Raw genomic sequence first — 24306 nt, forward strand, 5'->3', positions numbered from 1 at the left:
GTACCGCCTCTGGCTACAAATTCCAGGTCTCGCACGGGGGTACAATGCGAACATATACATCACAGCAAATGTTCTTCAGACATCGCGTTCATCATATTCGTGGCCGTGCTACCCATGTCTCCTTGTGGAAGAGGAGAAAGAAAGAAGGACGAGAAAGAAAAGAAGGACCAGAAAGAAGAGAAACCAGTCGTCCTCAAGGATGCTTGGCTGGAAGTTGATCGACTGTCGGAAGAACAGATTCTCAGCAACATCTTCGAGGTCTATGAGAAGACTATTCCAGCCGACTGCTCTGTTGTGGAGAGGAAGCAGCGAATGGAACGCGCGCGCCGGTATTTTATCCCTATCATCACTTCTTGGGCCGTGCAAGACGTGGTTCAAGGAATGATCATGACGCCTGGCGATGTTGAAGATGATGATCCGAACAGCAGTGCGGGCGTGTTCCACCTTCCGCGAAACATGGCGTACGACCAACTCGCATCCGCCACCCGTAGTCTGGGGACCAGCCTGAGCGAAAATTATCCTCCTGCGATACCTGCGGTGCGCAGAGCGCTCTATACACCTCGCATAAAGCGGCAGCGGTGGAGAACTGTCTATGGGACTGTAGGTGTCCCCTTGAATATGGTGATGAATGTCAGACACGTCTGCATTGTTTTGCGTGACTGCACGGCAGGTGAGGGCCATTCTCCATTTCTATCATGCTGTCTAATGCTCTTCAGCGCTCATGCTATTGACGCTGGCCAAGTATCGACACAGAGACGTGAGCCTGTTCAATATGTACCTAGTCGGAGGGGACAGCCAAGAGCCTTCTGGAGCGCTGAGCGATGTTGAGTATGCGGCCGACTGGACCTCCCGTTCCGGGTTCCATACGATACGAACTGTGAGACTATGCGGAACCATCTGCTTGCATTCGGCTGCACGTTGCTAATGACGCTCTTAGGGCACCCCACTCTTCATGGCGACGGAAAAGGTTGTCTCTATGTGGTTGTACCTTCCCCAACGGCCTCCCCGACACAATGATATTGATACACATGAGCTCGTCCATCCACTCACCCAAATGCCTCTAACAAGATTCGAGCCACCTGAAGACCAAGCAGCCTCGCGAGAAAAAATACCAATACCGGAGTTCTGGGTGACCCCTTTGCACGATGCAGAAGACTTGTACTGGGTGGCCGTCTATAAGCTCTTGTACAGCGTGCCTGCGGCTCATGCAGTACCTGCCCCAAGGCAGGTCGAGGTCCGGAAGCTCTTGTTCGGGTTTGCAGACACAGCCTATCGCAAGGAGTTCATGCGTTTTGGTCGAGTGTCGGTACCCCTGAAGACTCCACCGAATGATGAGGAGATGGTACCTATCGCATTCTTATCGTGGTGGCTGGTCCTGAAGGACATTGGGGCAGTCATTGCGAAAGCCCATTATGACTATCAAACGGATTGGAACACCGACGTCTTCCACCTCAATCTAGAAAGAATCTGGCTGACTTTTGTCAAACTGGTCGGTGCGATGGTAACGGACCTAGAGATTGCGGATTATGCTGACCTCAAGGACGCGGCACCGATACAGCAATCGATACCGGGGAGTGAATCTCCCAATCAAGGCCGAGCGACGAAGAAACGCAAAACCAATAACGCATAGTTTTTGTGCTCCGTAAATACCCATGTAGAGATATACAGCTGTGACACCCATTGATGTATCGTACAATTGCTGCATCGAATGTAATAAAACAGATGAGGATGGTTGTATAACACGCCCTGTGTCTGATGGGACTCGACAAACATCTCGGTTCTCATTGGTAGAACCGCGTGCGCGCACGTGATAAACGCACAATTTGTTGCGTGGAGCTTTCACTAGTACTGTCACCCTCCTAGTCTCATGAGCTCTTCCCCAGCGCATAGATTCATCTTGCTTTAGTGAAGAACATCCATCTGATCAGGTTCTGCACACAAGGTCTCGTGTGCATCGGATACAATCTTGGGGGCCACAATTAATGCGGGTCTTAAGTAAAAGCCAGCCCCCAGGGTTGAGCATCACGTGGTCCATATCAGCACGTGTCGAATTGCCTTCGATAACCCGACAGACTCTCATTTTGCGCGACCATCGCTTGCTTTACCCTTCCACGCCCTGGTAACAAGCTATGGAGCCTTCTACATCACCCAAGAACGAGGAGCCCCAATCATCTATCCAGGATGCACCGTGTGGCCCATGGCCGACGTCCATGCCACTCTTCGAGGTGGGGAAATTCCAGGACCGCCAGCAGCTCCTCATGGTTGACATGGGCGACCGTATACCCCTGAAAACCAAATCCTATTGGCTGACATCTGTGTTACCAAAAGTCAACATTAATTCTGCGAGTGTGGACGAGGTACTTGATCAACTTGTGGAGTATGGGGTATACAATCTGCAGACCAAAACCTGGAAGGGTCTCCCCAATCCCCCTCGCAAGGATCCAAGATTAGAGCCGGCAGTCTACCACGGGCTTGTAGATATCTTCAACGAGATTTTGAAGTCCATCCCAGAAGAGATTATTGTAGCAATTTGTTCACCGAAAATTGCGACAAACACAGATGCAAAACCTTCGATGAAAACTCGGTCGACCTCTGCCGTAGAGTACAAAGCTAGACAATCCACCCTCCTCTATGTGCAGGAACCTCATACGATCACAAAAGGCGGCAATGAGATTGACAAGAATAACCCTGATGGTTGTCAGCTTACGTGTTCGTTGTCTTCCGCCAGCGCCCAGGAACCTGATCGAATCAGCTGGCGCCGTATCCGGGAGGTGCAGGAATTTAGAAAACATCGGGCCAAAGCATTCGAGGTTCTGCTTTTCATCTCAAGGAAATACACTTAAGACTAAACCTTGTTTTCCGTTTAGGCGCTGAAGCAGGTGATATGGGATCTACACGTTCTCCTCGATACCGATCTTACTAGGTGGGCTATGTATAGTTCGACGTTGGTGGACAACAGAATGCGATGCTACAAGATGTCAAGAAACGGCGTGGTGGGGTCAGAGGACATCGACATTACTGAGGTGCGCGGAGCTACAGAATCGCGTCGTATCTGGTCTAATACATTTCATTTGACAGGAGCCCCGATTTCTTATCGAATACGTTATCCGCATAGCGTACGCTCGCGAGGTGGATCTTGGAATGGATCCCACCATCGCTCGAGTGTCGTCCGAGTGCTATGACTTCAAAATACCGCTGGAAGGAAAAATGAAAACCTATACTTCGACGAAAATGTTGTTCAGACATCGACTCCATCATATCCGGGGTCGACCTACTCATGTTTTCCTCGCGGAGGATGATGAAAAGAACAAAATCGTCATCAAGGATGCTTGGCTCGAGGTTGATCGCTTGTCCGAAGAGACAATTTTGAACGTCTTTGATGCATAGAAGAAGACCTTGCCGGCCAATTACACCCAAGCGCAACAGAAAACGCAATTAGATTTCGTCAGGCAATATTTCATCCCCATTATTACCCCGTGGGCCGTGCAGGATGAAGAACGGTACATCGCTACGCCGGGAGATGTGGAAGACGACGACCCAGCACACAGTGCCGGTACGCTCAAGCTTCCTCAGGACATGGTCTACAATCAATTTGCCTCTGTCACTCGTAGCCAAGGCACAAGCCTCACCGACACCAATCCACCTTTGATTGTTACAGCCTGCAGAGCCTTCGATACCCCACGCATACAGCGTCAACGGTGGAGAGCAGTGTATGGCACTGTAGGTGTGCCGTTAGGCCAGGTAAAGAACGCGAGCCATGTCAATATTGTCTTGCGCGACTCTTCCACAGGTGAGGCACCGCAGAGGCTACCCCGTCCCGACAGAGCTCTGACATTCTTCAGCACTCAACCTGCTCATGCTTGCCCAGTACCGACACCGAGATATCAGTCTTTACAACATGTACTTGGTATTGAAGGAGGGATGCGAGCCGTCCGGAGCTCTCAGTGACCTAGAATATGCGACAGATTGGTCTGATTCTGCGTCTCACACAGCTCGAACTGTGAGAATGTTCGTATTCATCTGTGTGCGCATCCCTAACAGCGCATACTAGGGAACCTTGCTTTACATGTCTTCAGAGAGGCTCGTGTCTGAATGGATGTACCTTCCCACGACAGACGATGGGGCACAAATAACTTGCAGTCGACTCAGCCCCCTTATCCTTGAGGGACAACAAACCCCTGGTGCACCAGAGTCCCAGACTCCAGAGCAGCCGGCACCCCCTTTCCGAGGCACCCCTCTCCATGACGTCGAGGAGATGTTCTGGGTCGCTGTCTACAAGCTCCTTCATAGCGTGCCCGCTAGTGATCCCGTTCCTGCGCCGTGGCAGGTCGAAGTCCGGAATCTGCTGTTTCAGCTCAGAGATGACACCGCTGTACGCCGGCAGACCTTTTTGAAGCAGGGAAGAGTGTCAGAGCCCGGGCGCGCAAAGCCCTCAAACGAGGACATGGTCCCAGCGCCATTCTTCACATGGCTCAAGGTAGGAATTGGGACAGTAGCATATTCTACAAGACTGGCGAGAAGTCTTATTCCCATTACGCTGCCCTGGTCGAAAGTCTTCCATCGGACCTCGACATTCTTGATCACTGCGAGCCTGAGGACGATACGGTTACCATACCGAGGGCAGAATTAACGATAAGCGAAAGTGGATATTCTAGGGGAGGGGGAGGGACGAAGAACCGGAAGACCAAGTCCATGACTGATACGGAATGAGGTTGCACTTGCGGCGATACCATTGTACTCTACCCAACCATGCGGCATTCTGCGATGTGACATTATTGTACTTGTGTTCAATGTGATACGTACAGTGACAAGGAAAGAAAGAAATGCGAGTGACGGGCGGTGGTCGAGGCTCTTAGCACTCTGTCCTTACATAGAGTTACACTTTTCAAGGAGACTCAAGGCATTCTCTTATTTCCAACTGTTACAGTCCAAGAAAGCGGCCGATCTTACTCCTCAAGGTTGTGCACCTCTGGTCACTCCGCAAAAATACGACTCCAACCGGCAGTTGGTTCCAAGTGTCTCTCATCTGTGTTGCCTCTGTCGCCTGGCCGATACAGATGCAGTACCGAGTCCTCCGCAGCTCCAAACCTCGGCATTTTTCATACTGTGCGCAGGACTGTAACGGAACGGAGGATAAGTGCGTAGATCAAACAGGTGGGATATCCCAAGCAAGAAGGGGTTCGCCAAAAGATCATAGTACGATCAACGAGCGCGTTCACCTGCTACTTGTAGTCCCCTATTCTAACCCCCTCTGTGTACCTCTTCAGACCCAAGTCCTATAACCCGAGCAAAGACGTCTTCCTCTTCCGCCCACCTCACTCTCCCTTTGGCTTTCCCTTTCCCTTTCCCTGTCCCCAGCCCCGGGCTCTTAGGCCCAACTTCCTCACTCAGATCCCCCAGCTCCGGATCCTCACCTGCCTCCCCCGTGCATGCCTCCCCCAAAACGCCAAACAGCGCCTGAACCTCCATGTCCGGCCGCTTCCTGCTCCCCGAGGTATGGGCAGGGGAGGGAAGAGGGGTAGGAAGCCTCCATTTGCGCATCGGGTCCTGCGCTTGGGCTTGGGCTTCTTGGGCTTTGCGAAGGGCGCGACGGTCTGCGGGGGGAAGAGGGGTTAGAACGCGTGGAATGCGACGAAGGTAAGAGGGGAGGGATGGCAGCGGGGAGGGAGGAGTCCGTCCCAGGAAGCAACGTCGAGCGAGAAGCAAAACACGAGAGGCAAAAATCCTAGCAAGCAAGTAAGACTCACCACTCTTCTCCCTAGCCTTCCTCCAACCTGCCAACGCCCGCTCGTCGCACAACAACGTCCTCGCCTTCTCTTCTTGCTCCCTCCATTCCTCGTGCAGGCCAGTAGCTTCCCGCATCACCTCTTGTTTGGATTTGCTCCACCCCGAGGAGGAAGACGAGAGGTGCACGGGGAAAGTGGCGGAGGGGTCGGAGGGGTCAGAGGGGTCGGAGATAGGGATCCCGTCTATGAGCGAACCTACGAGCTGGAGCGAGCGAAGCCGGGCTTGCACTTGAACTCGGGCGAGGGACTGTTTTTCTTCTGGGGTGAGTGGGCTGGGAGGGGATAGGACGAGCATGGGCGATAAGGCTGGGACTGCTGCTGGTGCTAATGCTGATGTTGAGGGTGAAGCTGGTACGACGGAGGAGGTTGAGGTTGAGGGCAGGAAGTTGGCTGAGGTGGGCTCGGGAGGGGCAGAGGAAGGGAAAGGCGAGGGCGAAGGCGCAATCGCCGAGCGCGGACGAAGCAGATGCAGAGGGACGTCGAACCCCTCGCTCAAACCAAGTTCTTTTCCCCACTCTCCTCCTCCCTCCTCCTGTAAGATCTTTTGCCTCATTTGTTGTTCCCACCCTTCCCCTTCCCCCAGCTCGTCCAACCCCAACCCCATCCCCATCCCCAGCTCCAGCTCCTCCCCCTCCTCCCCAGTCGGCAGCCTCCTAACCCGCACACTCACCCCCTCCTCCCTCCTCGCCCTCCTCCTCCACCTCCTCAACACCCTCGCATCCGCCTTATCCCCCACCTGTCCGATATGCACAAACTGCGTTCTCCTCTCCTGGGTGCCGTCCGGCAGAGGGTGGAGGAAGGAACACGAGGCTTGTTTTATCCCTGCGGCATGGAGGGTTGCTGGGTCTAGCGGTCCCAGTTCCGGATCAGCGGGGTCGGAAGGGGAGGCGGAAGGGGGGAAAGCGGCTTCTTCAAGGGAGAGCATCTCTTCGGAACACAGATCCTCCCCTATCCAAGGCTGGCCATCCCAGTCCACCTCCCTCCCGAGGGCATGCAGCCTCTCCCCCTCCCAGCGGAGGACGTCCTCCACCCCTACCCTCTGTTCCAGCAGCAGCCTCGCCAGTGCAAGCCGGCACCTCACATGCCCCCTCCTCGCCCCGTACAGCAGGTACTTCCCCGCAGCGCCGTCGTCTGCCTCTACCCCTACGCGGGAGAAATGCTGCCCCCGGGTTCTGCCGACCGGGCGGTAGAAGTACAGTGCTGCTCTGTAGGCGCAGAAGGAGGAGAAGGGGGCGCCCCGCTGGGCGTACAGGAGAGAGGAGGGGATGTCGAGCGGGAGGAGGCGGGCGGGTCCTCGCTGAAAACCGAGATGGTGAGTGAGTTTCTTGAGCGCGTGGACAGAGCCTGGGCTGGGTTAACTCGAAGGTGCGTAGGAGAGGGGGAGGGCGTACCGAGTTTTTCTGCACGCTCCCACCAGGTCTTTGCTTGCTGTCCCGAACGTGGGACTAGCCCGCCCTGAGCGTACAAGTCCCCTGCGAAGTTTGCGCATAGGGCTACACCTTTCTCCCACCCTCTGTCGATGGCGGAGAGACATTCTTCCCTCAGCTTGGCCATCTGGGAACGGCGTTCGTGCTCGTGCGGTGACGATGGGAGAGCGCGAAGATGTAGCCAGTGAGCATAGGCGTGCAGTGCTTTGAGGAACAAGACAGGCCAGTACTGCGCATCCTCTAGCCTTGAGAGGAGGGCGTCAAACTCTGATTGAGAGATGTTGAGCCGCTTATCTGCGAGAAGACGAAACCCTGCTTGTGGGATTGAGTCATGTGCATTTGGTGGACCGAGTGCGAATGTGAGTAATCGACGGGTGAGGAGAGGATCACCTGATTGGGTGTGAGTGGGAAGTGTTAGTGGGTGAAGTGTACTCACGCTCTGATTTTGGGATGAGAATACATAAACGGAAAGCGGATTCTCTTGGTGGGAGAGCAGTAGAAGTGAGGACTGACAACGTGAGTTCAGTGCATTAGAGGAGAAGGATGAACGCACGATTGTATAATCTATCATCATCGAATACGTCATCCCTCGCAAGTGAGACAACCATTCTCACACTGAGCGCATCTAGTCCAGTCACTTGCTCGATCTTGTCATATCCTTCTTGGTCAATTCCTTCAAGGGGCGAAGGGCGCTGAGGGAAAACATCGGAGATACGGAAAGGTGCTTGACGGGGATACCTCTGTGCGTTGTGGGTATGGAGTGCACGTGTACACAAGGAAGGTGAGGCTAGACTGGGATGCAGTAAAGAGAGACAATGACGACATAATACCGTCACTCGTCGTAGCATCCTACTTCATACACAGTCGCGATCGAAAGGTTGTAATAACGCTCGGCATTCTTCGTTGTGTTCAAAAACCCTAGTGGCTGTGCACAAAAATTCAAACTTTTGACCGGTGAGCGCTCATCACACAACTCCCTTCTTTCACTCCTACCACCATGGGTAAAATTCAACGCAAAGGGAAGACAGGTGCATCAAAGACCTACATAACCCGCACTCACGCAGTCCGAAAACTCCAGCTCTCCCTGGGCGATTTCCGCAGGTTATGCATCCTCAAAGGGCTCTACCCCGTCGAGCCCCCTTCGCGGAAAAAGGCAAACAAGGGGAGCACAGCACCGACCACGTTCTACTACACGAAGGATATCGCTTACCTTGCTCATGAACCGGTGCTGAGCAAGTTGAGGCAGCATAAGGCGTTTGCGAAGAAACTTGCTAGGGCGATCGGGAGGAGCGAATGGGCGGACGCGAAGAGCCTCGAGCAGAGGGAACCAAAGTACAAGCTGGATCATATAATCAAAGAACGGTGCGCACTTTCTCTCCCGCTCTTCCGGCTGTTGCCTTACATATGACAGGTACCCAACGTTTATCGACGCAGTGAGGGACATAGACGACGCGCTCTGTCTCGTACACCTCTTTTCCACCCTTCCATCAAACGACAAGCTCGACCCAAAGCTCATCGCCCACTGTGCGCGGCTCAGCGCTGAATGGCAGCTCTACGTCATGCGCGCACACGCACTGCGCAAGGTCTTCCTCAGCATCAAGGGTGTGTACTTCCAAGCAGAGGTCATGGGTCAGCCCGTGACGTGGCTTGTGCCGTATATGTTTACCCAGCAGGTGCGAGCTCCTCTGCTCCATCCATTTGAGGGGGAGAAGCTCATAGGCCCAGGTCCCGGCAGACGTAGACTTCAGGGTCATGCTCACTTTCCTAGAACTGTACCAGACGCTACTCGGTTTCGTCCTCTTCAAGCTCTACAGCACGCTCAACCTCGTCTACCCTCCTCCGCTAGACGAGGCGAAGGACGAGCTCGCAGCTGGGGTAGGCGCGTACGTGTTGAAGGAGGCCGGGGAGCTGGACCTGGGGAAAGAGCAGGTTGCGGAGGGGGTCGAGAAGGTTCGAGAGGGGGATGTGAGGAGGGCTTTGGAGGGGATCCCGATCCCTACTGAGGCTGAGGAAATCGAGGAAGTGCCTCCCCAGACGGAGGGGGAAGCGAAAGACGAGCCAGACGAGCCAAAAGAGCTACCTTCCAAGCTCGCACCCGCCGAAGACTCCGCCCCCGAGCCCGCCCCAACCCCAGAACGGGTAAACACCTCCCTCTTCTCCCCCTTCGTCATCTACATCTCCAGGGAAGTGACTCGCCCGGTATTCGAGTTCGTCCTCCGCTCCTTCGGGGCCCGAGTCGGCTGGGCTCCCTCGCTCGGCTCCGGCTCCCCTTACTCGCTGGAAGACCCGCGGATTACCCATGTGCTGCTCGATAGGCCACAGGTGCCCCTGGGCTGGGTTAGGGAAGGGAGGAGGTATGTCCAGCCTCAGTGGGTGGTGGATTGTGTGAACTCGGGAAGGGTCGTTCCGGAGGGAGCGTATGCTATGGGCGAGGTGCTGCCGCCGCATTTGAGCCCTTTTGTACAGGAAGTGCCGGGTGGGGTTGTCGATGCAGAGGGAGGGGAAGAGGAAATGGACGACGACGACGAGGAGGAGGCAGCAGAAGACATAGAAGATGCAGAAGCAGACGAAGAAGAACCAGAAGAAGCCTCCCCAACCGCAAAGCCCAAGTCCACCAAGCCCAAACTCGCCGACCTCCCCGCGCTCCTCGCCTCCGCCTCAGACCCATCGGACCCTTCCCTCCTGCGCGCCGCCGAGCTCGAAGCCGAGTCCCTTTCCCTCTCCCACGCCGAGTTCCAGGCGTTGCTCAAACAAGCCATCAAGCGGGCTAACGCTTCCCCCCGCGCACAGCTGAAGAAGCAGGACGCAGAGGCGGAGGAGGAGAGGGGGAAGATGTTGATGAGTCGGAAGAAGAGGCAGTTGTATGAGAAGATGAAGTTTGGGAACGAGCGGAAACGGGAGGGGGAGAGGAAGTTGCAGAGGAAGAGGGAGGCGTTGAGGAGGGAGGGGAAGTAGATAGGGTTGCTGTCGTGTTTTGTTTTGTTTTGCTTTTTTTGAGTATAGTAATGATATCCTTTGGGTGTTTGTTTGGTTCTTGGTGTTCGTATGAGTCGGAAAACACCAATTGTTCAGCTTTGCCCCGCTGGGAGGTCTTTATTCCCCATGCTGCCAAGACCGCTTCTTTGCGAAAAGTTGGGGGCCGTCGAGATGTCCAGAAGGGTTATGGGACGTCATTTTCAATGCACGTGATGTTCAAGTGATATAAGCTCGGGTTGAGTCGATTGAAGCCGTAACCTTGGCGTTCCGATCCATCCTATATAACGACCAGGATTGGTTGTACCGGATGCCATCATTCTTCAGCGGGACCACTGTTCTAATATCTCTGACCACTTCTATCACAAACTCTTACTGCTGAGTACACAACCATGCTAGACGTTACCATTAACACGACGTCTGTTGAAGGCCAGATCATTGCTGCTCTCAAGCAGTCCGTCGACCTCCGCTACGACTATACAGCCGAACTTCATGCCCTGAACCCAACCCGCTCCTCGTTGACCGAACTGCAACCTCCGATCATGGCTCGTTTAGAAAAATCATGGAAAGACGCAGGCCAGACTGCGGGGGTGACGGACGACGTTTCCCTACGCAAACGGTTGGAGTTCTGGGATCAAGTCGTGCGAATTGGGGCAGGCGAGCCACCAAACAGCGCTGGATTGTGGGTCAGAACAACTTGCTGCAGTTGAATATCCCCGCTAACTGTATGTCAAAGCTGTTGTGCTGCTATTTTGGCGCTTACAAACTATGAATCTGTTATCTATGGGCTGCTCCTACGGCACTTTCCTGAGGAATCGCGTCTTACGGTATTCAAAGCAAGAAGTCAACATTAGTTGGTCCATTTGTTCTCGCAGTGGATGAATCTGAATCACATCACAGAAAGATGCGATTCCTCACTTTTGGCGACAGGAGCCGTAGTGATCCTGAGCCGTTCCACCAGGAGGAACCCGAACCAGTCCAGGGGAGTACGTTGGTTGGAGAGGAAGTGCAGCTTACGCACTGGTTTGCCCCCGATGGCACAGTCATCCCCAGCATGGTCACTGTCAAAGTGTGTGACTATGGCGATAGTGTGATGCGTGGAAGTTGGTATTCTGCATGCAATACTGGAAAATGTGGAGAGATGCATGAAGTTACGAGAGATTTGTTCGAGGAATGGATAATCCCCTCTTGTTAGTCACGTGGACATGATAACCTTTGATATAATGGTGATGCTTAATGAAAAGGGCAGGATTCCAGCGAACAACCTGTGTACCATATACTGCCTTATGCGATTGAAAAGTCCAGAAAACAAATGGCAACACTATGGACGGACAAAGGAACCTTTGCCAATTCAGTGAATTAGTATATATGGGCATATGGTAACGTCGCACCTGCGCACCACCAATCCTCCCACCCTGCCAGCAGTACCCGGTATGAGATGGGCGGCTAGTGATAACTCTCCAAAGAGAAACCCCAGCACCGGATGGAGGAGTGAACACCACCCTCTTCGCCCGTGCTAGCCTTCGAGTTCCTCCTTCGCTCCTTCCACCGGAGGCAACCAGGTGGGTGCCCTCCTCCCGCTCCGGCTGCCCTCACACACTAGAATACCGGGGCGACAGGGTCCGGATACACCACCTGAAGGTTCCCCAGGACTGGGTAAGTAATGGGAGGAGGTATATCCAGTCGCAGTCGGTGGTGGACAAGGCCAATCTGGGGTGTCCGATGGTGCCGCAGCATGCATGGGCAAGGTATTCCTGTCGCATTTGAGCCCATTTGTACAGGAGGACGTTGTGCCGTATGAGGGAGAGATGGATGAGGACGAAGATGTGGGAGAGGACGAAGAAGAACACGTACCTGAGCCGAACGCACCGAAGTCCAAGCCAAAGCCAAAAATGAACAACCTCCCCGGTCTCGTCGCTTTCGGTTCGGACCCGTCTGAACCCCGCCTCCTCGGCGCCCTGAAATCCAAGCCGAGTCGCTCTCGCTCTCTCAGCCCGAGTTTCGTCGATTCCCGAAGCAGACGCAGAGGAGGGAGGGAGGGAGGGAGACGGTTAGCAAGGAGGAGGGAGGCATTGAGGACACAGAGGTAGGGTAGTAGGGTTTGGTACAGTTATGACATTGGTTATTTTCGTGACTGATCGTTGCGGTTCATCACCAAGTCCTGCCTGGCATCATGAAGTTGCAGATGTTATCGTCGCGTGTTCACGTGAGAGCGCAACGGGCGCTTATCTCTGTGCTTCTGCGGCGCCACTGACCTATCAATTGGTCTTCGTCTTTTCTCAGTCGAGATCCTCCCTGTGTGGAAGGGGAATGTCCTGCGGGCATGTCACCAAACTGTGCTGAATTGTGCATCATAACCCTCCCTGTACATATATATTCCCACTGACTAAATAACAAGCTACTGCACTTCTATTCTCGCGGTTACAAATATCGGGTTGCTTATCTACAGTATGCGCTCCTTGCTTATGCACTGGGTTGCCCCCGGATGGGACAATCATGCCTAGGTCACGGTCACGGTATGTGACTACGGCGATAGTGTCATGCGTGGAGGGTGGTATACTGTAGACAAAAATGGAGAGATTCGTGACATCACCAAAGATATTTTTGAGGATTGGATAGTACTGGTGTAGGTTCCTCTTGGTCAATGGCAATTGTGTACATATTTGTCCTCTCGTGAACCAATTAGGTCACTGCTGTTGGTGATGCATTCTGCACAGCCACTACCGCACAGCCAATTTCAGGCGGCTGCAGACACGCGAATTGCAATGTATGCCAGTACTCGCTCAATATGGTCGATCAATCTAGAACTGAAGAGCCACACAAAGCGAGGCAATAGAGACCGAAGGACACAGGTCTACAGACTGCGGACATGGGCACAGAACCTGCAATGACGGTCGCTGGGAGACCGTTTCGTTTCGTTGTGCTGCGTTCTGCTTGTTGTCCGTCGGTGGTTGGATATCGTCCCTCGCCGCTTAACTTTATGCCACTGGAATTCGACACGATGATTTGCAGCGAGATTTTTGGATTAGACAGGACAACGAACGGGAAAGGAGTGGTGGAGGAAGAAGAAGAAGAAGAGACCGATACTGAGAAAGCATCACGCATGTCAGTGACTTCCCTTCCGGTTTATGCAAGCAAGCTACAATCAGATAAGTCTAATAACAGTCATCTAGGGGTACACGCAAATGTCCACGACTTTATGTACAACGGATGAAAAACAGCCAGATACAGACTCCGACCCCACAGAGTGTATATCGCCTAGGCGGAGCTACTGCCCTCTGTCACCGCCGTGACGATGGTCTTCGTCAATTCGCACACCATGTCAACCTCGAATACCTTGCAGGGCTCGGATGTGTTTTCGCTGTTCTTGTTAGAATCTGTTGCAGTGCCGACTGTTTCGAGAGAAACCTCTGCCGTTGACGCACTCCTGACCGTCGACGCTGTATCCACTGTGCTTCTGTCTGCCATCTCCCAGTGGGACTCATTCGCCGGAAACGTATTGGAATCTGAGGCTTCGCATGATGAGCAGAGTCTGTTTCTAGAGATATGCGGACGACGCACCGCAAGGCCGCTGAGGAACTTGCTCCGCGGTTCTAGGGCGAAGACGATCTCGCAAAGAAGTAAGTGCCCTCCATTCGCGGGCCTCATTGAGCATTTTCTGCGTTGCTTGCAGGATCTTTGATTGATTCAGTCCTCTTGCTGACGCAAAGCCAGAAAGGGATTCCGTACTTTGATCCTATCACTGAGGGATTGGAGCTTCTTCTTGCCCCATAACAATCGCAAGCTGGTCAACACCCCTCTGGATTTGCCACGTCCTGCAATTGTAGCAAGGTCTTCCACAGTGCTGACTACACTTTAGGCCACACGCGGAGAGGAGCACGGCGCACATACTTGGCGGCCTCCGTGAGGCAAGCATTGACATCTGCTTTCGGAACGCCCACCTCCTCTGCATCCTCTGCTGTACTTCTCAGGCCCTGTACCAAAGCACTGCAGTCCGATTGGATGACAGTCGGTCTTGCGTGAGTATATGCCTCGTGAATTGCGTGTATGGTACCCTTTACGAGCGGGACTGCCACATCTGTCACCAAGGCGTTCGGGACAGGACTTTCGAAAAGTGCCATGACTGATCAAGAAGAGGGACTGAGTTGGCAGGGACGGTGACTAGATTGCAAAGAGTTTGTTCAGCATCAACATACGTCTTTATTGACTCGGACGGACGACTGAATTGCAAATGCCTGGCTGCCTCATGTTGTCGACTTCTGCACAGCCTTCAACCAGAACATGTGGTTACCAGGCGCCGGAAGGACACCTATTGAGGTTCAACTCCCACAACGCATCACTCTATCCTATTACACCCTCTACATGCTCGTCAACCTAACAATGAAAAAACAATCTCCCGTTAGGCAAGATGCAACAGGAGACCCAAGTGCCTCGGAACCGCCAGTCGACCTGTATGTGCCGCCTTATGGACGTACCGAGGCAGAACTCAACTGGTCCGACGTTCAACCGTTCCTGCAGAGTCGTGGATACATGTTACGACCTCGATATCATCCGGGTTGGGTAGGATCATGGGTCGGAACGAAGAAGAAACCGGAGACGTGCGAGGACAGCATCGGAATCAGTGTGCGTCTTGTCAGGTTCCATTTTTCCGCCTCATGCTGAGCGATATCACAGGAGCATGGCGTTGTGATAGATGCGATACGAATGCGAGATGGAGCACCAGTTCTCCTCAAGATTTGGTCGTCGACGTCCGCGCAAGATGGGAATGAATTGGCAGTCCTCCAGTATTTCTCTGATCCTGCACACTCGGGCGATCCCGACAATCGCTGTGTCCCGCTGCTTGACACGATAGACATGATGGAGTCGAGAAAAAACGGGGTTGATTACGTATTAGTGGAACCAATGCTTTGCACGTGGGAGGATCGGCCCTTCCTGATAATGGCAGAAGCATTGTCATTCATCCGTCAGGCGTTCGAGGTGGGTGGCGATGCTTTCGTTGCGAACCCGATTTTTGAGCGCTTGCTTCAGGGCCTGGCATACATGCACTCTCACAACGTTTTTCATGGGTATGTTCAGGCATTCTTCGTCATTCTCCCTCAGTTGCTGAACTTGACATATTTTCAGAGATATACACCCGGGTAACATCATGATGGACGCGAAGAACGTGTTTCCGAAAGGCATTCCTGGGCCGTACAACTTCCATCCGGACCATCCCCTCATGATGAAACAAGCGAAACGGCTCAGTACGATGCAGGCGCCGCCAAAATACTATTACATTGACTTTGGCTCGAGTACTATGTTCCCCAGCTATGAGGAGAGAAAGCTTGTCAAGTTCAACGCGGCGGCGTTCATACCACCTGAGTGCAAGAATGACGCCGATGCACTGTATGACGGATTCAAGGCAGACATATTGCAACTTGGAGCTACCATCACGATTCTAATAAGGGCATGCGGTTATGTTCTGATAGCGTACATACCGCGACTGACCCAAGCACACAGGACCGACCAGAACTTAACTGGGTCATATATGCGCTCCTTTCGCGCATGATGAAGAGAGATCCAGAAGAGCGTCCACCGATCGAGGCGTTGGCCACAGCCTTTCGGGAAGTTCTGCGGGGTTTGCCTAACCGAAAGATGCGGCGAAGATTGAGCTGGACCAAAGAAGCTAGCCCACCATTTCTACTGAAAGTTCGATATTGGTTCGAGTATCTTGGGCTATGGTGGCAGTCTTTCCGCTACGGTCTCCCTGACGATATTCTGCTCGACGACCCGAGCGAATTAACCCCGACCCGTCCGACCCGTCGGCAAGCTGCGAAGCACCGCTGACCGGAAGCGAGACAGAGATTAGGCTGTATCAAAGAAACTCGCTTTGGAAGCTCTGCAAGCCCGACATCGAATGTAGACTCTCTTAGGGTGCGTCAACACGGCTACACAGGCACACGTCATCACCGTGATAAACCCACCGGAAGTCCCATAATATGGACAACATCATTGTTATTATTTATTGATGAGAGTACTCGTGTGCCTGCCATATATTGTACATCAGACTCGCCATGAAATGCAATTCAAGACTCCTGTGATCCATCCGAGTGGGTTTTATGTTGCCAGCCTTCGAGTTCATCCTCCGCTCTTTCCACCAGAGGCAGCCGGGTGATTGCCCTCCCTCCACTCCGGCTCCCCTCACATGCTAGAAGACCGTTGCAACATCCTCCGGATAGGTCATCCGAAGGTTCCTTAGGACTGGGCAAGGGGATGGAGTACGTCAAGCCCCAGTCGGTGGTGGACAAGGCCAATCTGGGAAAAGGGTGCCCAACGGTGCCGTATGCCATGCATGGGCAAGGTGCTCCTGTCGCATTTGAGCCCATTTGTACAGGAGGTTGTTGTGATTTCTGAGAGAGAGATGAATGAGAACGAAGATGCGGGAGAGGACGAAGAGGAAGAACACGTACCTGAGCCGAACACACCGAAGTCCAAGCCGAAGCCAAAAATGGACAACCTCCCCGGTCTCGTCGCCTCCGGTTCGGACACATCAAACCCCGCATCCTCCGCACCCCGAAATCGAAGTAGCGTCGCTCTCGCTCTCTCACGCCGAGTTTCGTCCATTCCCCAAGCAGACGCAGAGGAGGGAGGGAAGGAGGGAGGAAGACGGTTAACGAGGAAGAGGGAGGCATTGAGGAGACAGGGAACACAGCATTCCTAGAGAGGGCTTCTGGTTCAGGGTTGCTGGGTTCCAATGCTGGCAGGGGCAAATGACCCATGGCAGTGGGCTGCAGTGTGCTGGTGGGCTGCAGCATGATAGTGGGCTGCAGCAGGGACAGGGGCTGCAGCATCAGTAGCTCCTGCCTGGAACCAGGCTGCACCTGGGTGTGCTCAACAGAGGCAGCCCATGGGATATAGCCAGGTGGGAGTTCAAAGTAAATGGGAAGATTGTCTGGGAGAGATGACAGTGAGATGGTCTGATAATAACTCTCCTTCACCAAGGTGAGTGTCCTGGTCACACATCAGACAGTTTCCTCAAAATCCAGGGAAAATGACTTACTTCATGTATGACTGGAGATCTACAGCTTTCTGCCATCTGCCAGGCCATGTGTCAATATCAAAGAAAGTGGCAGCACCAGTGGACAAGATGAAACATGCATATTGGGGGCCATCTTGCAAATTCTGAGAGACCAAAAAAATGACTTTGTCAATCCCAAACTGTTCCATCTGAGAAATCTCCAACTGTTCAGCATGAGCATAATTGTTAAATTGCATATGATGTGCTGCCGCAGCACGTCCTGCATTATCAGGCACTGAGAGGTCCTTGTTTTGGCCTGAAACCAGCACTGCATGTGAATGGAGAACATTGCACAGCTGTGGCCAGAGTGCTGACATTGGCAGACAATGCTCCTTCAAGTGTGCCCATTCACTCTTCACCCAGGGACCATCCCAGTCTGGGTGCTGTTCTGTGCAGCAGGCTTGCCAGTCATTCCAAGCATTGAAACTCTTTGAGAAATGGGTAGCTGCAGCAGCACAAATATCATGCAGCAGGGCATCAGCAAGACGTGTTGGGGTTGTGCTGTAGTGGTGCTTCAGGAAGTTGGAGAGCTTGGTGACAGTGGAGGTGAATAAGGACAAGTCCTCCACCTCCTGGAGAGATGGACATCCTGGCTCAGTTGTCTTGTGCACAACAAACTCTGCCCCTTCCTGTGCCAGCCTCTGTTTCACAGCAAGGAGACATTCATGCAGATCGTCTAATGCAGGCAGTGGTGGATGGGACTGAATGCAGATAGCTGGCACTTTGGTCCCTTGAGGAGGTGCAGCAGCTGACTGCCAAATTGTCTCCCATATGGAGTCCACAGCTGAGGCAGTCATGGGTGACACTGTTGTGGGCAGGCTAGTATGTGGGCTACCAGATGCATTGCAATGCATTGTTACAAGCACAAGGGTGTTTGTCAGAGTGGAGGCAATCACATCTTGGTCAGGTCAAGTGACAGCAAGTGGAGCAATAGCCACAAGAGTGGCTGCAGCAGCATGTACAGTGGTTGCAGCAGAAGCTGCAGTACCAGAATTTGCAGCAGACAGCAGTGCAGTAGTGGCAGGGGTAGAAGCAGCAGCAGCGTCTGCAGCGCTTATAGAAACAGCATGCTGATTGAGGTACCCAAGTGTGTTGAACAGAGCTGTCTCCAGCTCTGTGTCTCAGGAATTCTGGGTGTCCAACAGGTCAACCTCCTGAGATGAAGTTGCATGAACTGAGTAACTGTTTGCCAACATTTCATCCTTCTCAATCTCATTGATTTCAATTTCCTTGTTGGGTACTTCTTCCTCCTGCTCCATACCATCAAGCTCATGAGCTTCTCCAAACTGCATTTCATCCAGGTCTACTTCATTGATTTCATATTGCGGGGCTGGGGTGGCAGTCCTGCTCTGCAGCATTTCGAGAGTTGGTCCCTGCAGTTGCAGCATTGAGGGGCCATCTTCATGTTACAGACTGTTGTCCAGCCACGACTGCTCAATAGCCTTCCCTCAGTCTGTAGCAGCAAACCTGTGTCTGTTTCTTTGGTGGGAGCAGACACAGTGGCAGTCAGGAGGCAAGTGGTACCATCCCCCCCTCCTTTGGACATGGGCAGTTGCTGAGGTGGCTCAAAATATGACATGTGCAATTCTGGGGGCAACTGCTGAGGTTCCAGCTGTGGATCCTGATGCAGCTGCGGCTGCAGCTGCATCTCATCTGTGGGTTTGTATTTGTCTTTATGCAGGGGTTGGTCCAGGCATGCTCCAGCCTCCATACTGCTATGCTGCACCTCTTCCATGGCATCCAGCCATCCCTCTAGCCTCATGCCAACCTCTGCTTCCTCACCATCCTCAGGATGCAATGCCAGCTGCGTCTCAACCTCATCCCATGCATCTTTGTCTGTCATGACCAAAGGTGGCATGGGGCGTGCTTAGGGGGCTGAGGTGGACGGTGTGGGTTCATCTGTGCTGGCACCTTGCACCTTCTTTCTGTGAGAATGCATTGTACATGGTGCAACCACCTCCTCCATATCTTTGCAAGTTCTTCTGTGAGGAGTGTCAGTCAGAGTCAGGGTGAAGCCAGTCAACCTGAGGGGCATACATTTCTGGGGGCCATTTCTGTGAAAGTCTGCAGCATATCTGTCCCAAAAATGTGTGCCTTTATACCTTTCTTTTCCAACCCGGAGTACACTAGCATAGTCAGGCCAGGTTGGTTGCCACTGTTGGCCTTGACACATGTCTGGTCTTTGTTTGGCCCTTGCAACCATGCACACTGCAGCACCAATGGAAGCAAAGAATGCATAGTGGTCTATCACATGGTAATTCATTTTCATTGGTTGCAGCAGCAACAGTTCTGCTGCAAGCCCAGACTGGAAGCAAAGAACAAACAGTACCTTTGATGTGTCTCCATCCTACCATTGGCTGCATTAAGTGCTGCAGCAGAGGCAGAGGCAGAGAAGTCCCCTCTAATGCTGCAAGCCTTAGCTGTGGTGTTGGGCCTCAACTGTCATGCAGAAACAGACCACCATCAACAGTGGCTGCTACCACCTCAGCCTTTCCCCTCTTGACCTGCAATGGCACAAGACAGCAAACCAGATTGCAATCATCCACTGTATGACACTGAGCTCAATGCATGAATCCAAAGCTTCTCTGAATGTATGCTCACCCCCAGTGGTGAAATTGACAAGACACATGAGGCAAATTGGCCATTTGAAATGCAGTTGTGGGGGTGGTACTTTGACACTGGTCAAACACTATGTTTCCACCTGAAGCCAGTGTTTCAAGTGGAATCAACCTTATGTAAGTGATGTTCCAGCCATTGCTGCACCCAGCCTAACCTCGCATAGCTTGTCTCTGGTGGGGACAACTGTTTGACTGTGGTTATCATGGTAAGACCATGTCTGAAAACCATTCCATATTTGCTTACTTGTGATGTAGACAAAGTTCACACACTGGAAAACTGTAGATCCCGCTGTATTCCCCTCAAATTCCCATCTTGCATCCTTCTCTATCCACTGGGACAATGCCCTGATTACTGCCCACCAGATGCATATATAGTCTCTGCTATGCTCATGGTGCCTGATCACAAAGGACAGCCTCACAATCATGCTACTGACGTCATATTGCCCATCCTGCCTGTCCAGCCATTGGAGCCCTCCCAGATGCGGCAGCCCATCCAGATGCTGCAGCCCCACCGGACATTGCAGCTCCAACAGGCACTGCAGCTGAAGCCCCCACAGCAGCCTTTCATGCAAGATTCAAACAATGGGAAAGCACTTTCCTGTATACCGGAAGAACATTAGCAGCAAGGTGGGCTACATGGTTCCTTCCTTGACAGCTCTGAGAACGAGTATGAGGAGTCAACACTGAGACAGGGAAATAGAGCTTTCTGTGAGGGCAGATTACCTGTGCTCCACAGCTTCCTCTCACTGCAGTCTCAGTCAAGGCAGCCATGGTCACCTGGATGCAGAACCTCAATACCTGGCAGCACCAGTTTGGAGAGCCAGTCCACACAGCACCTTCAACAAAGGGAGCTGCATCTTGAAACTTGGCATGCCGGTCCTCCTTTGCTGGTTCAGCCTGAGCTGGCACCGTCCGGCCAGCAGCAACAACTTGAACAACAACAGGCTGCTGCTCCCACAATCATGCTGTTTGGAATGATGCAATGACTTGCTACAGATGATGCAAACAAGGAGGATCAGTTGTCAGATCAAGCTGACAGAAACACATTGCATGCTGCACATGGCATACTGCAACACATGGGACACAACAAGCCTCTCCATGAACTGCATCCCCAACATGGGAAACAACAACTCAATTCTGAGGGACAGCAACAGCATGAAGAGGAGCTGCAACTGCCCTTGCTGCATGAGGCTATACAGCTGGAGGACGAGCTGCAGGACCCGATACAACAGCATATGCAGCAGCCAGCAGAGAAATTGATGGAATTCCTCCAACAGCCAGAAGCACAGCTGCATCGAGAGGTAAACAAGCTGCTTGTGCTGCAGGCGCAGTTCCTGCAGTGCAAGCAAGAACAGCAAAAGCAATCTTGATTGCCAACTGTGGAAGTTAACAGTCCTCTGTCCAAATGACACAAGGTTGTCACAATGTATCAATTGCAGGCAAAGCAATAGCGTCTAGAAGCAGCAGCAGGAGAAACAATGAGTTCATCTTCAGGTGCCAGCAGTCTGCAGCCTACAACACCACATCATGAAGACTGCTCACCACATTCTCCTGACACTCCAGAAAGCAATTTCAATGTTGCTCAACAAACCCCAGGCATATCAGCACACCGGGCTCAACCTGCTGCTAGACCTGGTATGCCACCCCAAAGCCATGGGACCCAGTCAGCATCTGCTTCCCCAAGTCCAGCTAGTTGTTCAATGGTGACTGCTACTGCTACTTTGCTGGCTGAAGGAGTTCCTCACACAGCTGCCAATGCACTCCTTTTCTTGAGCTTGCCCAGCAGTGAAGCCTTGAATGCTGCATTAGCTGAAGCCAAAGTCAATGCTGCAATAAATGAGGTGGCAGACAAAGCTGATCGGGAATCCTATGCAGCAAATGCAGCTAGTCCCTCAGCTGTTATGGCTTCCTCCCATCCCACATCACAGGAAGAGACTGAGGCTGAGACCCAAGGAGCCAGTGAATCCTTCCCTGTCACTGAGGCATCTGCTGCCCCTGCTGGCCTGTCCACACCAACATGGAGTGCTCCACCAGCTGGGACCACAATTGTCAATGGTACCACTGCAGCAAACACTGCTGCAGCAAGCACTGCTGCAGCTCCCAAAAAATACTTGGAGAAACAACTGAAGCTGAAGGTCATCCAACAATTCATACATACTGTCATTATTGCATCCACACCACAGTAATGACATGTCTCACTGTAGCCTCCACCACCCCTATTGCCTATCCTTGTCACAGAAGATAATTATGCAAGTGAATCACCTGAGACCAGGTGGATGAACTTGCTGCATTGATTCCATTCTGACGAAGGTGTCCCATATGCCAGGCCATTCATGCATGAAATATTAGACAACACTGAAGAGGTCAAGGACATGATAGTGGGGCCAATGGGTGATGCGGTAAGCTGGCCTACTCCCTCTGCAGTAAACTTATCAGGAACAGTACAACTGGCTGTCACAGCCAGAACATTTGCCCATGAAAAACAAGCAAATGACTGATATGCTTGAGTTTTTTATGACAAGGATTATGACCAGCTTGTTGCTCACCAAATGTGGATGCTGGAGCTTGTGATGTTGGAATGAATGCATAAGTTTGACCCGGCTCTTCAAGGACACAACTGGCAGCCCATCAAGCAAAAAATGGAAGCAATATTAGATTTATTTATCCAATCCAAAGAGATGCACAACTTTGGCAATCGAGCAGAACACTGGGCTGAAAGGGAAGAGGTGGGGCCAATTTTCTATGAGATTGTGTTGGCCTGTGACTTGCTAGGAGCACTGCAGGACTATCCCTGGAGGACATAGCACACCTTGTGACATGGTAGCATATAATACATGTGTTTCCTGTCTCATTCTTCATGGCTGCAGCATGGACACCTAGATACATATGGTGTGCTGCAGTAGGGATGTGCTTGCTTTTATTCTCTTTGAATGATCATAGCTCAGCCATTTATCCATTTGCTGCATCATTCAGCACTGCTGCAGTGCTTGTGTAGATTCTGCACCCAGTTCCCCACAGATGTTGCAGCAGATTAGAATGTTGCAGCATGGCATCTCAGCAGTAAAATCATTCAAGGACACCTTAAGCAGAGTCACCTTGGTGCTGTGTTCAAGAGGATCTGCAGCACCGCATTATGGTGTACTCTGCCCTGCAGCAGTATGTTGCTGTGGAGTAGCCCCTCTTGTGGCAGAAGTATTCATGTCACCTACCAGTCCTGATTTCTTATTGCCCTTTGTTGGGTTGCACACACAGCCAGATTATCTACTCACACATTTTCACTCATCACTGAGTGTGAGAAAACCTGTAAGCAGGAGCCACACTTTGCACTGCAGCACAGTCTAGCATGCTGCAGCACCCCTAGCCATTCGACCAACTGCAATGCAAATATTAAGAACATGTAGTTATTGTGATTCCTTTATGTACTTGTTCTTACAGCATGTTGGCTGCAGTGTATGAACAACAGGAATCTCATGAGCATGGTGTAGCATGCTGAGCATGAGCATTACCCACAGATGCAGCAGGGTGCTTTCAAAGGTGCAGCGCAGACAAATTGATGATGCAGCATACAATTGGTCACAATGATACAAATCCATGTGTCACACTGGCAAAGCAAGGGGGGTCCTAAAGACTTACAACATGTGACAGAACAAAGAGAGTGTGTCTAAACAATGGGGAGGGTGTGGAAGTGCACTACCTTCAGCAGCCCCTGCAGCAGGACATCCAACCAAAGTAAGACCAGGTCTCTCAGGCAGGCAACAGTGCCATGTTGTCTGCAGCAACAGATGGTGTGGGTGACTGTGGAACACTGGCATAGTCCCCACCAGTGTGGTGAACAATCCCCTGGGAGTTGGCAGCTTTGCGGAGGTACTGAATATGAGTTCTTGCCTCTTGTGCACAAGCTTTCTTATGCTGGAAGTACTCTTCAGCTGTGAGAAGCTCAAAGGGCACATCATGCCCAAACTGGAGGCCTGTGCATTTGGACATTAAAACATCAGGTGCTGCAGCCAGGGCAGATGATGCAGCTGCAAGAATGGGCATGTTGTTGATCTGCCAACCCCAGGAGTTTGCCTGAAGACTCCCCCAGCTGTTAGCACTTGAGGTCAGATCAATTTGCTGATAGGGAGGCAGGTCCTGATGTGCATATTGAGGCAGCACCCATTCCTCTGCCTCCAACCCTTCTGCTGCATGGTCAGCAGCATCTTCAGCTGTGGTATCAGAAGTATGTTTGAAGCAGTGTTCACCTGCGGCAGCAGCAGTATTTGACAGGAATACATTGGGCTGGTATGTGAAAGACAGTTCCCTGGATGGCAGACTGGTGTTAGGGCAACACAGGCTGACTAAGTCTGCTCACCTAAGAGTGCCAAGAGTCTAAGCAGGCAACAAGGAAGTGGAGTAGACCTGATGACTAAGACCTATCTACAGTATAGGTATCTGTGGATGATCCT

General features: G+C 52.3%; 10 protein-coding genes across 10 annotated transcripts in view; 7 read left to right on the forward strand and 3 right to left on the reverse strand.

Annotated features, from left to right (window-relative positions):
• The window catches only part of DACRYDRAFT_119092 (uncharacterized protein), a gene marked incomplete at its 5' end in the record, with an annotated part of 2600 nt that extends 885 nt beyond the window's left edge, over positions 1-1715 (forward strand). Inside the window, 3 exons of the mRNA XM_040770721.1 lie at positions 259-670; positions 717-877; positions 938-1715. Of these exons, the coding sequence (XP_040624781.1) occupies positions 259-670; positions 717-877; positions 938-1630 (1266 nt within the window). The 3' untranslated portion in view covers positions 1631-1715. The remainder of the gene's footprint in view (positions 1-258; positions 671-716; positions 878-937) is intronic.
• Positions 1716-2129: 414 nt separating this feature from the next.
• DACRYDRAFT_111404 (uncharacterized protein) lies at positions 2130-4630 on the forward strand (the record flags this gene model as incomplete). The annotated part of the gene is made up of 6 exons (XM_040769228.1): positions 2130-2810; positions 2868-3023; positions 3079-3339; positions 3391-3790; positions 3843-4000; positions 4052-4630. The coding sequence occupies 6 exons, from the start codon at positions 2130-2132 to the stop codon at positions 4628-4630; spliced, it is 2235 nt and encodes a 744-aa protein (XP_040624782.1).
• Positions 4631-5241: 611 nt separating this feature from the next.
• Positions 5242-7821, reverse strand: DACRYDRAFT_111405 (uncharacterized protein; the record flags this gene model as incomplete). The annotated part of the gene is made up of 4 exons (XM_040769229.1): positions 5242-7130; positions 7178-7603; positions 7650-7721; positions 7767-7821. The coding sequence occupies 4 exons, from the start codon at positions 7819-7821 to the stop codon at positions 5242-5244; spliced, it is 2442 nt and encodes an 813-aa protein (XP_040624783.1).
• A 389-nt stretch (positions 7822-8210) lies between these two features.
• Positions 8211-10168, forward strand: DACRYDRAFT_84227 (uncharacterized protein; the record flags this gene model as incomplete). Its single annotated transcript, XM_040776667.1, has 3 exons — positions 8211-8575; positions 8625-8886; positions 8939-10168. The coding sequence occupies 3 exons, from the start codon at positions 8211-8213 to the stop codon at positions 10166-10168; spliced, it is 1857 nt and encodes a 618-aa protein (XP_040624784.1).
• A 410-nt stretch (positions 10169-10578) lies between these two features.
• Positions 10579-12276, forward strand: DACRYDRAFT_111407 (uncharacterized protein; the record flags this gene model as incomplete). Its single annotated transcript, XM_040769230.1, has 3 exons — positions 10579-10868; positions 11087-11255; positions 11968-12276. The coding sequence occupies 3 exons, from the start codon at positions 10579-10581 to the stop codon at positions 12274-12276; spliced, it is 768 nt and encodes a 255-aa protein (XP_040624785.1).
• Positions 12277-13444: 1168 nt separating this feature from the next.
• DACRYDRAFT_111408 (uncharacterized protein) lies at positions 13445-14307 on the reverse strand (the record flags this gene model as incomplete). Its single annotated transcript, XM_040769231.1, has 4 exons — positions 13445-13692; positions 13748-13862; positions 13916-14030; positions 14078-14307. 4 exons carry the CDS (start codon positions 14305-14307, stop codon positions 13445-13447), a joined length of 708 nt encoding a protein of 235 aa, XP_040624786.1.
• Positions 14308-14641: 334 nt separating this feature from the next.
• DACRYDRAFT_41023 (uncharacterized protein) lies at positions 14642-14794 on the forward strand (the record flags this gene model as incomplete). The annotated part of the gene is made up of 1 exon (XM_040774497.1): positions 14642-14794. A coding segment is annotated over one exon (153 nt), but the record flags the coding sequence as incomplete, so codon positions are not given.
• Positions 14795-14890: 96 nt separating this feature from the next.
• DACRYDRAFT_84229 (uncharacterized protein) lies at positions 14891-16145 on the forward strand (the record flags this gene model as incomplete). Its single annotated transcript, XM_040776668.1, has 4 exons — positions 14891-15163; positions 15215-15252; positions 15311-15632; positions 15686-16145. 4 exons carry the CDS (start codon positions 14891-14893, stop codon positions 16010-16012), a joined length of 960 nt encoding a protein of 319 aa, XP_040624788.1. The 3' UTR covers positions 16013-16145.
• A 106-nt stretch (positions 16146-16251) lies between these two features.
• Positions 16252-19101, reverse strand: DACRYDRAFT_18418 (uncharacterized protein; the record flags this gene model as incomplete). The annotated part of the gene is made up of 5 exons (XM_040771358.1): positions 16252-16575; positions 16636-17176; positions 17226-18074; positions 18438-18592; positions 18658-19101. 5 exons carry the CDS (start codon positions 19099-19101, stop codon positions 16252-16254), a joined length of 2313 nt encoding a protein of 770 aa, XP_040624789.1.
• A 2238-nt stretch (positions 19102-21339) lies between these two features.
• Positions 21340-22047, forward strand: DACRYDRAFT_18419 (uncharacterized protein; the record flags this gene model as incomplete). The annotated part of the gene is made up of 1 exon (XM_040771359.1): positions 21340-22047. The coding sequence occupies one exon, from the start codon at positions 21340-21342 to the stop codon at positions 22045-22047; it is 708 nt and encodes a 235-aa protein (XP_040624790.1).
• Between the last annotated feature and the right edge of the window lie 2259 nt (positions 22048-24306).

The sequence above is a fragment of the Dacryopinax primogenitus genome (assembly GCF_000292625.1).
Source record: "Dacryopinax primogenitus strain DJM-731 SS1 chromosome Unknown DACRYscaffold_21, whole genome shotgun sequence".
Classification (NCBI taxonomy): Eukaryota; Fungi; Basidiomycota; class Dacrymycetes; order Dacrymycetales; family Dacrymycetaceae; genus Dacryopinax; species Dacryopinax primogenitus.